General features: G+C 30.9%; 1 protein-coding gene across 1 annotated transcript; it reads right to left on the reverse strand.

Annotated features, from left to right (window-relative positions):
* Window positions 1–1,205: 1,205 nt before the first annotated feature.
* LOC112737321 (glyoxylase I 4) lies at window positions 1,206–2,308 on the reverse strand. The gene is made up of 2 exons (XM_025787166.2): window positions 1,917–2,308; window positions 1,206–1,785 (listed from the first exon to the last, which is right to left on the reverse strand). The coding sequence occupies exons 1-2, from the start codon at window positions 2,277–2,279 to the stop codon at window positions 1,519–1,521; spliced, it is 630 nt and encodes a 209-aa protein (XP_025642951.1). The 5' UTR covers window positions 2,280–2,308; the 3' UTR covers window positions 1,206–1,518.
* Window positions 2,309–16,941: the final 14,633 nt, after the last annotated feature.

A 16,941-nucleotide genomic window follows, 5' to 3' on the forward strand; every position in this document is an offset into this window, starting at 1 on the left:
AATGCGTAGTAGCGCCCAAATGACAAAAATAACCGCTAACGAAGAAGCACGCGATAATAATGTGTTTTTGTGTTTGTATCTTGTCTGAATGGCTTGTGAGGTTGGGGTGGTAGTTGCGGAATGGTTGTTGCTGTGAGTTGGAGTCGTGGTGGTGTAGGTGAAGGAGATGTTGAGGCTAACGTCGAGTTGAAGCGGTTGAAGGAGATGTTTAGGAAGTGGAGGTTGTTGAGTGGAGGAAAATCGGAAGGAAAAGTTCCGGTGAGGTTGTTGGTGGTTGAGAGAGGTCACTGATTTTAATGTTTGGGAAGAAGGAAGAGTAACGTTGATGTTGGTGGTGTTGGACCACCCAAATGGTGAACCTGTTGTGGGACAGGTTGAGCGTTTGAATGACGGCAGTAGTGTAGTGAAGACACGCTACTTCCAAACTGTTGTTGGATGATACGTTTTGGAGCTCTCCAATGTGTCAAAACATCGCCATGTATAACTCATCATCAAAAATATGTTCAAAGATCACTATATGAGTACTTAAATATGTTCAAAGACCACTGTGAGTACTTAAAGCTCTATCTGAATAATTAGAGTAGAAAAATCAAAATATTAAGCATATGTTTAAGCAAAGACTACTATGAGTACTTAAAGCTCTATCTGAATAACTAGAGTAGAAAAATCAAAATATTAAGTACTCAAAACTCTATCCAAATGATTACAATAGAAAAATCCAAAGAGTGAAGACTACATCATATATTTACTTAAATCTTAGGACTACTATGGAGATTTAGTCGAAATACAAAAATCCAAAGAGTGAAGACTACATCATATATTTACTTAATTACTTAAGAGGAATGCTAGAGGGCCAATAATTTTTGTGATTTGTAGCCATTAAATAGCCATTAATGATGGTTTTAATAGTGTAAGATTGGTGTAAAATTTCATCCAATGACTCACTTTTCTTTGCTGATTACATGCTGACCAGAATTTAACAAAGTTGGTGTCCCCTTAGACTTTTCTTTTACTTAAATCTTAGGACTCCTAAGGAGATTTAGTCCAAATACATCGGTCCTAATTTATTTCACATAAATATTTCCCACTAATTTGACAACACAGAGAATTATTTTAAGGACATCTGTCACAAAAAAAATCACCACCTAACTTTATTCTTTAATATAGCAAGCACTGAAAACAATCATCAATCAACAAAGATGAAATTCAACAATAACAAAATTGAACACCTTTGCATTGCATGAAGCCATTCAAACTATTACTAGTTGAATAGAGCAAAAACAGAGCACATATTCAATCTTTCAGAGACGTGGCCTTATTAGTATTATTTCTTCACATATCAAGAACAATCCATATTAATCATAACACAGAATTCTTAAAAGTCCACACTATTATTCTGGCTATTTCTATATATACTAAACACGGTTACAAATGAAAAATGTTCTCCTATCATAAACTCTTTGGGTGCACATGCGATAATAATTTTTTCTGAAAACTTGTGAAATTTGGGGGAACTCATCAATCTGCAGCATCATTATTACGGTGGTTGTGACGATTGGTGTCCACGGGTGGGGTGTGACGATCCATTGGCAACTTAATCTTGCCTAGTGAATCAGTAGGGACCAGTTTGAGATTCTCACAGTTGCAAATTTCAACCATGAACCCATCTGGGTCTTTGAAGAAAAGTTGATCTATTGCTATTCCTTCTTCTGTTTCCAGCGTCCCTTTCTTGTACTTAATATTCATCTCCTTCAATTTTCTCTCCATTTCTTCCATATCTTCACACTATTAATATATACAACCAACAATAGAAGAAATTCAATTAACTTTCTTTCCTTGATGTTTTTTTCTTAAAAAAAAATAAAAAAGAAGAACAAAGTGCTGCATGAGTACTAACAGGTAACTGATATATATACCTGAAAAGATATATGATTGTCCTGAGGATCCAAGTGTTGAGGATCAGAAGGCAATCGATCTTCGTGGTTGGATTGAACCAAATGGATACCAACTCCATAGTTGAACAACCATGCACCTTCGAAGTCCAGAACTTGAGGCCTCTCAATGGGAACAAACCCCAGCACTTTTGTGTAGAACTCTATCGACTCCTTCACGTTTCTACACAGCCTCGAAACATGGTTCAATGCTAATAACGGAGCTGCTGTCTCGTTATCATGCCCTTTATCTTCTGCTTTTTCATCACCCTTGTTATTATTATTATTATTATATCTATTGATTTGTCCCTCTTCTTCTCCTCTTCTAATCTCTTGTTGATTTTGCATTATTGTAATATTAATTAATGTGATGTGATTGATGTGAAATGAGTAGCTATTTTATACATATAGATGCGGAGTAGATGTGTAAGCATGCATGTATGCATTGTTGTGAAGGGACGACACGTGGAGGGAAGTTGAAAGAGGGAGGGTTGTACGTGTTTGAATATGCATGCGGGAACAGTGATAAGTTTGAGAATTGAACTTACACACATAACAACGTAACAAAACAGAGAGACAAATAAACTGGTTTCTGTGCGCGCCTCTTCTGTGGCAGGCGGTGCTACTGTTTCCATTTTCCAAGATAGTGTCTCCAATAATGCCAAATACTAATGGCACAGAATATATTACGTGTGATCAATGTCTACTTGCTCAATAGTTCATCTTTTTTAAAGTTAGAATTCAGAATCGAATTTGTGCCACTTATAGATGAATATAAAAAAAATGATGTTATTTAAATTGATTTAATAATTTTTATTATGAAAAAGTTTAGGTGTCAATAATTTTATTAAATTTTGTTCAGTAATCAGTAAATTAAAAATAAGTAATTTTATATTATTAGATAAAATTTAATACTATTAAAAATATTATTGATAACTATTTAGTGTGTGTTTGGATTACGGTTTGTAAACGAGAATTTGTATAGAATTGATTTTGTAAATTTGATTTTGATAAAAAGTAAGTTTGTGTTAACGTGATTTATGTTTGACAATCTTTATGTCAAAATGGATTATAGTAAAATAAATGTTGTTTGGATTATACTATTCAAAATCACTTTTAGATGAAAAATTATTAAAAGAGACATCAATTAAAATAATTTTAAATATTATTCTATTATTTTACTTTAGATATTTGAATAAATCTTTTTAATTTATTTTATAATAATGTTAATATTTACTTACTAAATTAAAGTAACATATAAAAATTGACAATATAGGATTTTTTTGACATCCAACATTCATAATTTTATTAATACTTATGAATAATTTTTTATTTAATTTGTCTTTTTTAATGGGATCAATTAATCTATATTATAAAAAAGTTACTATAAAATATAATATATGAGAATTATAATTATAAATTTTACATCGTCGAATAAAAAATAAAAAAGACACTTTATATATTAAACATAAAGAACAGTAAATAATAAAAAAAATTCATATGAACTAAAAAATAATAAGAAATAAAAATATAAAAGGGAGTATTATACATTTTATAATATTAAACAAAAAATATTTTATAATTTATTTTAGTATCGTTAGTACTCTTTAATCTAGTGTCATTTTGGATTATAAATTCTTATTATTTATAACTCTTTTGTTACTTATAATTAGTATATAATAAAAATAAAAATAAAGTACAATAAGAAGTACAATAAAAATAAAAAACAAAAACAAAAAAAAATCATACAAACATAGTATATAATAATCACAACCAACGACATATATTATATGAAAAAAAAATTATAATAAAAAGTAAATAAAATTCATATAAAAAATCAAATAAAAAAATAAAAAATTTTATACACAACATAAATATAGTACAATAAAGAATAAAAAAAATAATTTATATAAACAAAAAATAATAAAAATATCATAAAAATTAATAAAAATAAAAATTTATATCAACAATAGTTGTCATATAAATAAAAAAATACAATAAAAATATAACAATAGAAAATTAAAAAAATAACATCAGAAAAATGATATGAAAAATATTTATTATATAAATAAAAAATACAATTAAAAACATAAAAATTAAAATATGAAAGAAAGAACTAAAAATAATAAAAAAAATTAAAATCTTTACCTTGGCAGTGATGAAAATAAATCTGGAAAAAAATTGGAAAAAAAATTTGTAACCAAGAACATAAAGAGAAGAACATACAGAAAGTGTGAAATTATGTGGTTATGTGCATCCTTTTTATAGAATAAATTAAGGGTACAGTTGGTAGATATGGAATAAATTTCTTATCTATTTCCTCCAACGATAATTAACTTTCCCAACGTGAACGCAGAAGCTTGAATTTTTAGCTTCACGTGAACGTACGTTCAGAGGTGAAAGTACTTCTGGGTTAGGGATTTCAAAAGGTTGCCAAACATGACAATGAGACGTTCAAGACGTTCAAACGGACTTTTCTATTATCCAACGTGAACCCACCTTTAATGACTACAAATTACAAAAATTGCTACTCTCTAGCTCTTCTCTTTCTATTATTACTTTATACAGCTAGCAATCTCATCACTATTTTTATACTTCTATTTTGACCACTCTAATAGTACAATAACTACACAAATTCTTCAATAATAATAGTAATCTCGTCGCTCTAATAATAAAAAATTAGATTTTTTTTTCATACAAGATTTGTTCCAGCTTACAACTTTATGCTTTTCCATTATTAGTATAGTTGTCAGAACTGAATCGGTGATCGAACGGTCAAGCTACTGAGTTATTGGATCATTGGTTCAACTGGTGGGTCACTGGTTGAATCGGTTAACCCCGGTCCTATGTAAATAAAAAATAAAAAATAATCAAAACTTTAAAATTAAAATTTAAAATACATATTTTTACTAACATTTTAAGAATATCCAGTTATTCTAAAATAATATGAAACAGAAATAATAAGTATTTTGTTAATTTTACTCTATCATAAATATTTTATTTTGTTTTTATATTAAAATAATAATTATTTTTAAATTTTAATAATTTATTAATAAATTTATATCTATTATACTATTATATACTACATGTATTTATTAAAAAATAATATTGATAAATATTATATAATTATAAAAAAATAAATAAATTTATAATTATTGTTAAATAAAAATATAATTAATTTAACAATAAGTGAGTTTATAATTAAAATTAAAATAAATTAAATAGATTGATAAAAGATATCCATATATAAAATAATTTGTAAACATATTAAATAGTATTGTGACAGCTTCGATATTTGATTGTAATCAAACTTACCTTAAATTGCAAATTACGCTAGTAATTATGGCAACTGCCCAACTACATATGGCACTACCAGTTTTTTTTACGGTACAAGAATTTTTATTGAAAAATACAAAAATTTACTAATATAATATAAAAAAAATTTGTAGTATAATATTAAAAAATTTATACATAATACAAATTTTATTAATATAGTATAAAAATTTGGTGAATGCTACCCAACTCCTCTAAAATAATATGTAAGTTATCTTTTATGATGGGTCAAATTTTAATTGGTTATTATCTTAATTATAGTTGGGTTATTTTGTAATTTATTATTTGAGATGGGTAATGGTATAATTTCTTAAAATATCAAAATTCCACTCCTATTAATTGAAGCACCTTTCCATTCCTCAATTCTTTCTTCATCGCCTAGCTTCGGTCCTTCCAAGTACCACCGTCGCCGCCGTGACAAGAAACGCCGTCGTCGTCATCTACTGTACTCTCACGCAATCTCTCTTCATTCAGTACATCATTCCTTAACTACGTTATTAAATTACCGTCCTTCCTAGTATAGCCAGCGCCGATGTCATTGCTATATGTTGTGGATCACTCCTTACTAACATAATTAATGATTAATTTAGTTATTAAATTTTTTATTAAAAAATATATTTATTTAATTACGTAATAGAACATATATTCATATGTAAAATATAATATAATAAAGTAAATCTATTTAGGGTACTGAAAATATAATTAAAATCATGAACATATAAATATAATAGTAAAATTTGTATTCTAAACAAGTAAACATATGCTTTATCATACATAAATTATTTAAAAAAATTGAATAAATTGTTAAAATTAATAACAAAAATTTAAAATGATAAAATCCAAGTTTCTTACCGTATTTTTTTTATAATATTTTGTTTTTTTAATTTTTAATTTATTAGTACTTTATTATTTAATTAATGATTAAACAAATTATTTTTATGAAAAAATATTTTTTGTATTATTTTAAAAAAGAGACCAATATAACGGTATAAAAAATAACGTAAAAATAATATTTTAAATAAAAAATATTTAATATTAAAATTTTTAAATACAAAAATAAATTATATAAATATTTAACAGATAAATATAAAATACATGTCTAAAATAAATAAAACATATAAATAGAAGTACTCTTGAGAAATAGAGAATTATTTTTGTCTGTTTTATTTATTTTAGGCATGTATAAATATTTAACAGATAAATATGAAATACATGCCTAAAATAAATAAAACATATAAATAGAAATACTCTTTGAGAAATAGAAAATTATTTTTGTCTGTTTTATTTATTTTAGACATATATTTCATATTTATCTTTTAAATATCTATACAATTTATTTTTGCATTTAAAAATTTTAATATTAACTATTTTTATTTAAAATATTATTTTTACGTTATTTTTTAAACTGTTATATTGGTCTCTTCTTTAAAATAATACAAAAAATAATTTTTCATGAAAATAATTTGTTTAATTATTAAGTAAATAATAAAGTACTAATAAATTAAAATTTAAAAGAATAAAAATACTATAAAAATACTTATAAAAAAATTGGATTTTATCATTTTAAACTTTGTGTTATTAATTTTAACCATTTATTCATTTTTTTAAATAAGTTATGTATGATAAAAGATATGTTTATTTGTTTAAAATACAAATTTTGTTATTATATTTGTATGTTCCTGATTTTAATTATATTTTTAAGTACTCTAAATAGATTTATTTTATTATATTATATTTTACATGTAAATATATATTCTATCATATAATTAAATAAAGATATATTTTTTTAATAAAAAATTTAATAACCAAACTAACCATTAATTATGTTGATAAGGAGTGATCCACTAAAAAAAGAGAGATTGAATGAGAGGATAAGAGATAGCGATAAGATCAGCACTAGCTATATTGGGAAGGACGGGAAAGTTACGATGAGAATTTAACCACGTCGTTAAGAGATTATGATGACGACGTTGGTGTTTCTCGTCACGACGGTGATGCTTGGAAGGACGGAAGCGTGATGAAGAAAGAATGGATGAGTGGAAAGGTGCTTTAATTAAACGGAAGTGGGGTTTTGATATTTTAAGAAATTATATCATTACTCATCTCAAATAATAAATTACAAAATAATCTAACTATGGTTAAGATGATGACCAATTAAAATTTGACACATGATAAAGGACAATTTACATGTTATTTGAGAGGGGTTGGGTAGAATTCACCTAAAAATTTTTGTATATAATACATAAATATTTTATTAATTAAGTGAGTTAGTCTATGATATACGGATACTGATATAAACACGGGATATGACATGACACAGGATATGCCGATTTTAAATTCTTATAAGACATGGAGACATAGCATATATATAAAATATAAAGTATTTTTTAGATACATTACAATGATATTTTAATATATTATTGATATTAAAATATAAAATAATTTTTTAACTATTTTTAATATCTTTTTTTAATTATATAAAGTATTTAAAATGTTTTTTATTTTAATAAATAATAATATATATTTCTAAACTCATTTCAAGAATACATATTAAGAATAAGGCTTTACACGCTGACATATGATAGTATTTACGTGTGTCCAAATATGTACGGAGAATAATTTTTTATTTTTCATTAATACACGATTGGATACAATAGACACGCGTGTCGGACGAGTGTCAACGAGTGTAATGTCCGATACACAGACACGGCAACTTAGCAAAGTATCCATGCTTCATAGGGTGGTTAACGTTCTGGGTATGTTGTCCTCAAAAAAATTCTATATTGTATATCACAATTTTTGTATTATGTACCAATATTTCTGTATCTAAAATTTATGTATTGTGTGTATTTCATTGGTTGAGTGTTAATATTTTGGGTATGTGATTTTTTTTTTGTTCTATACTAAATTTCTATATTGTGTACCAAAATGTTGTGATGTGTATCAAAATTTTTGTGTCGGAATTTTCTGAACATTTATGGAAAAAGAAGAATATAAAAGCAAAGAGGACAATGATGATAATAATAAAGGAGGATGAGGAGGAAAGAGGAAGAAGACAGCAATGGCGACAACAACGACGCTTAATATATATTTTATATTTTAATATGTATTTTATATCAATAACTAATTTAACACTTATTTTTTGTGTATATATTATGTATAATTGATAAATTAAATATGATAAAGATATTCACTTGTTTTTATATAAAACTAATAGTTAAAAATTATTAAATAATTTAATATATTTAACTAAATTATCATATAAAAATTTGAATTATTAATTTTATATAAAAATAATTATATATAATTTTTTACCATTAAATATTAATGTATTAGATTGGGTTTGTCCACAAAATAAATGAGTTGTTTAAATTGAGGCTCGTGTTTATATATACTTTAGCCCATTTAAACTTGTAGGCTCACACTCCGTACTCAAAGAGAATGAGAGAAGGAGAAAGCGGGGGCGAGCGGTTGAGGGTGAAACATGGTGAGGAAGATGGCCATGCCATCGGAAGAGATAAGGGGGAGAGCATGGGTGGGTGTGTATCCGGTGTTAAGGAGGGTTCTTCTCGAGAGGGGTTAGGAAAGCCATCCAAGGTCTCTTTTAGAGATAAAGTCATTGGTGCAGAAAAGTCTAAGGCCTTTGCATTAGTAGGGTCTTTATCTGGGGATGGTATCGCAACGGTGACAGGTAAGCAGGGTGATTCTCGTCCACCAAGTGTCAGTTTTACCAAGGAGGCAAAGAGCTGTCTAGCTGAACCTTATAAGGAAGCCATCGTGATCAAGGTGTTGGATAAGTATTATGGCTACACGGCTCTCATGCATAAGCTCCGGATAGTATGGCGCATCAAAGGAGGGTTTGATTTGTTGGATGTGGGATTTGGATATTTTTTGGTTAAATTTGATATTGCTGGGGATCGTGAGAAAGTCATTCTTGGTGGCCCGTGGTTGATAGACGGTCACTATGTTGCAGTAAAGCCATGTGATGTGGATTTTAGGCCATGCGAAAAATCCTTTGGATCAACGCTGGTATGGATTCGAGTCTCGGGACTTCCAATTTGGTGCTACCAGGAACAAGCAATGCTGCGAATTGCTTCTGCAATTGGGATTCCGGTGAAAGTAGATTTGGCTACTAAGCTCGCAGAAAGAGGAAAATATGCCCGAGCTTGTGTTCAAATTAATCTTGAGTTGCCTGTAATCAAACATATTATAGTGGAGGGTGTGACTTATGAAGTGGAGTACGAGAGTTTACAGTTGATTTGTGCTACTTGTGCACGGTATGGGCATGATAAATCGTTGTGCATGGAGAAGGATTCCTTGGAAGGAAACATAAATTCCTTTGGTGATGGAAAAAATAATGAAGCCCCAACACTAGTGCCACACAACAATCATGAGATTCAAAAAGAAGCTGAATCAGAAGCTCGTGATTTGGGTGAGAAATTAGGAGTTGTTAAAGGGAAGGATGTGGTTACGGAATCATTGGCTCCTCACGTGCCTGATGGTCTTGTTAATGATGCATGCATGGATGATGGAGAGGGCTGGCAACAAGTGTTGCGTAAGAAAAAATTTACAATGGGCCAGTCATCAGGTTTGAAGGACCAAGATGGAAAGCAGCACAAGTTTGGTTCGAGAAGGGTTCCAAGGCCCAATTTGCATGGTGATGGAGGCAAATCAACTGGCATTAGGATGGGGAAGCAAGAAAAACATGAAATTGCGCCATCTCCATCGCGCAGAACTCCTGCACGTCGTGGAATTTCTCTACGGAAGCGTCCTCGGCCTTCCTCCTTGCAGAACTCGCCAGTTGATAAAAATGGTGGCACAACGGAGGAAACCTTAGTAGATGGAAGCATGGCAAGTGCAGTGTCAGGGGGTCCAAAGGTGGCAATTATTGAGGATCAGAGTGTGCCAGTACCGCAGGACAAACCACCTATTGAGGTTGGTGATTCTGTTTAGAGTTTATGTTCTTATTTATTCTGTCCCTATTATTTATGGATAGTTTAAATATGATTGTTTGGAATATTAGGGGTGCTTCTAATAAGTTAGCCCGGGTGCATTGTAAGGAACTTGTTAGAAAATTTAGACCTGTTTTTTTTATTGTGGTTGAAACTCACTCCCCTTTTCAGCATTTAAAATTATTTTGGGAAAGGTTGGGGTATCACTCTGTTGGTATAGTAGAGGCACAGGGGCATAAGGGAGGTATTTGGTTTCTATCCTCTATGAAGGGTGTTTGTTGTAAGTTCATTGATGCTTTTGATCAGGGTGTTACTGTTGAGGTTCACTTTGATAATTTAATTTGGAGGTGTAGTGGTATTTATGGCAGTCCTCAATTTAATAAGAGGGTTCTCCTTTGGGATTATCTTGTTGCACAATCCATGGTTTTTCAAGGACCTTGGATTGTTCTTGGTGATTTTAATGAAGTCAAATTTTCTCATGAATCTAAGGGCTGTCAATTTTCTCATCAAAGAGCAGACATGTTTGCTACTTCATTAGGGGATAGTGGTTTGTTTGATCTGAAGACTATCGGGAGGCAGTTTTCTTGGTACAGGAGGGTGAAAAATTATGTTGACGTGGCAAAAAAGCTTGATCGAGTCTGTATAAATAGTAGTTGGTTATCTATCTTTCCAGAGGCTTATGCAGAAGTTTTAAATAGGCTTCAGTCTGATCATTGCCCTATTCTGGTGCGTTGTAAAGGTCGTCCTCAGCCTAAAGGGAATCGACCTTTCCGATTTGTTGCTGCTTGGGCTACTCATCCTGGGTATAAAGATATTGTGAACCAGTCATGGTGGTCTGGTAATAGAGGAATTCATGGCAAGCTTTCAGAAGTACAGAAGAATTCACTAGAGTTTAACTCGAAGGTATTTGGTAACATTTTTGTTAAGAAATGTGAATTAGAGCAGCAGATTAATTATTTACAAAAGCGTTTGGAAGTGGTGGATAGTATTTATTTGCGTCAGAAAGAGCAACAGTTGCTTGATGATTATAATAATACTCTAGTGCAAGAAGAGCTCCTATGGTTCCAAAAGTCCAGAGAGCAGTGGGTAAGGTTCGGGGATAGGAATACAAGATTCTTTCATATTCAAACTCTTGCGCGAAGGAAGCATAATAAGATTCATGGCCTTTTTCTCAAGGATGGAGTGTGGGAAACTGATCCAGAAGTTCTGAGTCAAGAAGCAGCGTCTTTCTATAAAAGCTTATTCTGTCATTTGGATGATGTTGATTTGGGTTGCCTTGGTGATGTGCCTCTTCCTTCTCTGAATGAGGAAGCTTGCAATAATCTTACGGCACCAGTTACTATGGAGGAAGTCAAAACAGCTGTTTTTCACATGAACTCTTTTAAAGCTCCAGATCCGGATGGGTTTCAAGCTTTCTTCTTCAAAGAATATTGGGAGATCATTGGTCTTGATGTTTGGAAGATGGTTAAGCAGGCATTCTCCGGTGTTACTCTTGATCCGAGAATGTTGGAGACTTTACTGGTTCTCATTCCAAAGGTTGAATCACCGGTATCTATGAAAGATTTCAGGCCGATTAGTCTCTGCAATGTAGTTTACAAGATCATCACGAAGGTCCTTGTTAATAGGCTTCGTCCTCATCTTGCGGAGATTGTTGGCCCGCTTCAAGGAGGATTTATTCCGGGACGAGGAACTCCTGACAACATCATTATTGCTCAAGAAGTCCTCCACTTTATGAAGAAGACTAAATCAAAGAAAGGCACACTGGCCTTTAAGATTGATCTGGAGAAAGCTTATGACAGAGTTGACTGGAGGTTTTTAGCTCATACCCTTAAGAGCTTTAGTTTTCCTATTCCTACACTTAATTTGATTATGAATTGTGTCACTGCTTCTTCCTTATCTATTCTTTGGAATGGGAGTCGTCTGAATGGCTTTACTCCTAGCCGAGGTCTTAGACAAGGAGACCCTATGTCACCCTATCTTTTTGTGTTGTGTATGGAGCGACTGGCATGCTTTATTAGTCATCAGGTTGATTTGGGCTTGTGGGAGCCGGTTGCTATTTCTAGAGGGGGACCAAGAATATCCCATTTAATGTTTGCGGATGACTTGCTTCTATTCTGTAAAGCTACAAAGAGACAAGTGCAAAATGTGATGTTGGTTTTAGAGACTTTTTGCAAAGCATCTAGGATGAAGATTAATGTGGAGAAGTCTAAAGCGCTTTGCTCCAAGAATGTCTCTGCAACAAGGAAAGAGGTTTTCACTGGGGTATCCTCTATCAGATTTGTCCAGGATTTGGGCAAGTATCTTGGAGTTACCCTTAGCCATTCTAGAGTGACTCGTTCAGCTTTCAATGGTGTCCTGGATAAGATTCGGAGTAGGCTAGCAAGCTGGAAAGGGAGTTTACTCAATCGAGCTGGTAGACTCTGCTTGGTTAATTCTGTTGCCGCTGCTATTCCCACGTACCAGATGCAGGTCTCTATTTTTCCCAAAGGAATCATTAGTAAATTGGAGTCTATGATGAGGAATTTTCTTTGGAAAGGACAAGTTGATGGAAGAGGATTGAATCTTGTTAGTTGGAAGGTACTGGTTACTCCAAAAAAATATGGAGGTTTGGGGATTAGAGATCCTTATTGTGTAAATATTGCTCTTCTTGGGAAGCTAGTTTGGACTTTTTTCCAGCAGCCAAACAAGCTATGGGTCCAATTATTGGATGCCAAATACCGATCATCTCTATATGACTGTTTTAGTTATCCTAAGAACAAGGACTCTCCCATTTGGAGGTGTCTTTGCAAGGCTTGGAAAGTGTTGAAGGATGGGTTTGCTTGGTGTATTGGAGATTTGAACCAGAATTTTTGGTTTTCTAGCTGGAGGAGAGAAGGACGGTTATCTAATGAGATGGATTATGTCCACATTTCTGATTCGAATCTCCGGATACAGGATATTTGGTCGGTTGGTAGGTGGCATTTGGATACTCTTTATTCTCCTTTATCTCAAAATCTGAAAGATAATATTCTCTCTTACAATCCAGATGAATAAGCAGGTCCGGAAGTGGGTTGGTATTGGAGTGGGTCTGCTGCCAAAGTCTATGACTCACGCAATGGTTACTTGTGGTTGTGTAAGCAGCTGTTTGGTTGGGAGGAGAGGGAGAATTGGCTTTGGCTTTGGCGTCAGCTTGTTCCGGAAAAGCATAAGTTTTTGGCTTGGTTGTGTCTTAAGGAGGCTCTTCCTACTGCAAGTTTTCGCTTTAGAAGAGGGATGTCGTCATCGGATAGGTGTCCAAGATGTCTTTCTAGCCAGGAATCGGTTATACATTGTATTCGGGATTGTCCAAAAGCTCAGCTTGTCTGGCAAAGGTTGGATATTCCTTGTCATCCTTTGGATTTGAAGAACTGGTTCTTGTATCATAGCAGAGAGCACCCGTTCAAGTTCTTTTCGGAACTTTGGTGGATATGGCGAGCAAGGAATAACGACATCTTTAATCCCCATGAAACTTGGCCTCCGGAAAAAGTCATTTGTCTGGCATTAACTTCAGAAAAAGAGCTTAGAAATATTTTTGAATTACAACGTATGTCCCTTCCCTCTACTCTAAATGGTTTTTGGAATCCCCCATCCATTGGTACTTTTAAGATTAATTGTGATGCTAGTTATTTTGGTTCGGGTCATAGTGTTGGTTTTGCTTGTGTTATTAGAGATTGTAATGGGAGCTGGCAAAGGGGGTGTTTGGGAATGATTGAGAGTAATAGTATTCTTCAAGGAGAATTGTTTGCTATTTGGAGAGGATATCTCTTAGCTTGGGATGTGGGTCAACGAGATGTTATTTGTGAGACGGATTGTGTGGAAGCATTTAATCTTGTTACTCAAGATGGTTTTGGGTTTATTGATCCACTGGTGCTCAAAATAAGAGATATCATGCATTGGAATTGGCGTGTTGACTTTCGTTTGATTATGAGAAATGCAAACACGGTGGCAGATACTATGGCAAAGATGGCGATGAAGTTACAACTTTCGCATGTGGAGCTTCTTTCACCTTGGGAGGAGTTTAAGAGTAGTCTTAAACGGGACTGTCCCTCTATTTAAGCAGTTCCTTGTTTTGTTTCTTTTGTTTTTCTTTGTTTAATTTATTTCAGTCACCAAAAAAACTTGTAGGCTCACGGTCGATCTGCTGGTCTGCATATTGTTTTCTGTGATCATTATTTTAACTTATCATTTGTTATGAGTTGTGGCTTAAAAAAGAATGCAGAGTGGTCCAATTCTTACATTAGATGAATCATGGTAAAAAAAAAATATTAAAATTTTGATATTCAAAGAGATTTGTTGAACTTGACCAAAAAAAAAAAAGAGATTTGTTGAACTTGTTTTGTCACTTCATATAAGTATACTTTGTCTTAAAATATATGCACATATAGAAGGTTGACGAATAAGTTAAGAGTTCAATTCCGTATTATTTATGTAATAATTTCTTAGACTATTGTTCGTTGGCTTGGATGTTTGGTATGTCGGGTCAGACTGGTGCTGGAGCAGATGTCGATGAGAGTCGGAACCTGAGCTCGAGTTTGGGTGATGGAGCCTGACTGTGATGTTGGTTGGACAGCGAGTGGGACCACTTATAAAGACATTTCGAAATTTAAGTTAGAATTCGTATAAAGCAGTGGTCAATTAAAGTAAGAAAAGTGATGTATATTTGGAAAGAAATGGATCTCTCACCATTTATAGTCCGTACTCAAGTGGATCTTTTGTGACCAAATCCACTTTCGTGAAAGCTTCCTCCAGGTGTCCAAGTTGTGAAAGGGGGCGAATCATGCGGGTCGCCTCAAGGTTCGAGCCGGCGGGACCGTCAGATCGGTGGTTTGTTACCGGACTCGGATTATTAGTGGGTTGGGTCGGAACAACTACCAAACTAAAAGATATAATAACAAAAAAGCAACTATATATTAACTAACTAATTAAAATATCAACTAACATTAGTTAATTATTAGTTGAGTTACAAATAAATAAAAAAAATAATTCAAAATTAATTAAAAATATATAAAATATAAAAAAATTTAAAACTAAACAAAATATTCAAAATATAATGAAAACATATCTAAAACTAAGTGAAAAAAAAAATTTAAAATTATTGTAAAAGTAATATTTAAAATCTAACAAAAATAAATATTTGAAACGTAACAAAAGAAAACATCTAGAATCATTATACAAGAATTTCGAAAAGTGATCTAGAAGAAAAGAAGAATTTCGAAAGATTGTTTAAAAGAGGAGAAAAAGAAGAAACATGAGAGGCGGCACGAAGAAAGAGACGTGAAGGGAGAGATGGCGCAGAGAAAAAAAGAGACGGCATAAAAGGAGAGACACAAAAAAAAGAAGAGACACGGAGGAAGAAAAAGAGAAATGTAAAGAGAATGAGAAAATAAAAATTAAAACGTAATAGACTAATTTTTGAAATTTTAAAAATTTAAAAAAAATAAAAGTTTGACAAATTAATCCGCTAAGTAATAGACTCCGCCCATTTAATACGCGAGTAAATGGTGCTGATTAAAAAACTTATTAAATAAATAAATTGAAAATTTGTTATATCAACTTTACATAACACTTTTGTGTTATGTAATTATGTATTATTCTATTTAGATGCTAATTATAATTTTAAAATTTAAAATAAAACAATATTTTTACAACAATAATAAAGTCTTGTTCTATTAAATAGAGTCGATTACATAGATTAAATGACGTGATTGAATTCTATTATATAAAAACAAATTTTTATTTGTATTTACAACAAATAAAAATACCAAAATAAAAAAAAAACTCAATTTGTTGGTCAAGAAAAATATATCATGTTTAACAAAAGTACTCAAATTATATCTATGTTGACTTCATTAAAAAAAATTTAATTGAAATTTTAATTTTTTTTATCATCATCTTTAATCTTTAAATTTCTCGTCTTTAACTATTGTTTTTTTTTCTTTCTCAACCATACATTCAAATTTCTTACTTAATCGTTGCTAAATAATTTTTATTTAATTTTAATTATAAATTAATTTTTATATATTATTTAATTATAAAATTTATTTTTTATTTTATAAATTATTATTTTATTATTCATTTACTATGTTTATCAACAATTAAAAACAAAAACAACAAAAAAAATAGATCTTCTATTAATCGTAATCTCCATAAATATTTTAATAATATGAATCAATATCAATGAGTTTTTTATCTCTTGATCTGTTACCTCTATATTGTCGGATATAACGGATCAAAAAATAAAAAACTCATTGATTTGCATTGTCAAAATATTTATGAAAATCACGATTAATGGAAGATTTATTTCATTATTATTTCTTTAATTATTAATAAATATAATAGATAAATAATAAAATAATAATTTATAAATATAAAATAAATTTTATAATTAAATAATATTTAAAAAATTAATATATAATTAAAATTAAATAAAAATTATTTAACCATCATTAAAAAATATATTTTATTATTAAAACTATTTAATAATTCAAACGTTATTAAACCATCGAATTCTTTACCATAACTTATATAAAGTATGTATTTCAATCTCTTAATTTAAGAATAATTAATTCTTTATTTTATTATTTTATCAACTTTTTATTTGAGAAGACCTTGATCCAGTAGTTTAAACATCACTATGTTAGTTCATCGTTGTGGGTCATGATTGTAATTTCAATGATGAATTTCGCTTTTATGAGGAGGACGCTTTT

The sequence above is a fragment of the Arachis hypogaea genome, chromosome 13 (genome assembly GCF_003086295.3).
Source record: "Arachis hypogaea cultivar Tifrunner chromosome 13, arahy.Tifrunner.gnm2.J5K5, whole genome shotgun sequence".
Lineage (NCBI taxonomy): Eukaryota > Viridiplantae > Streptophyta > Magnoliopsida > Fabales > Fabaceae > Arachis > Arachis hypogaea.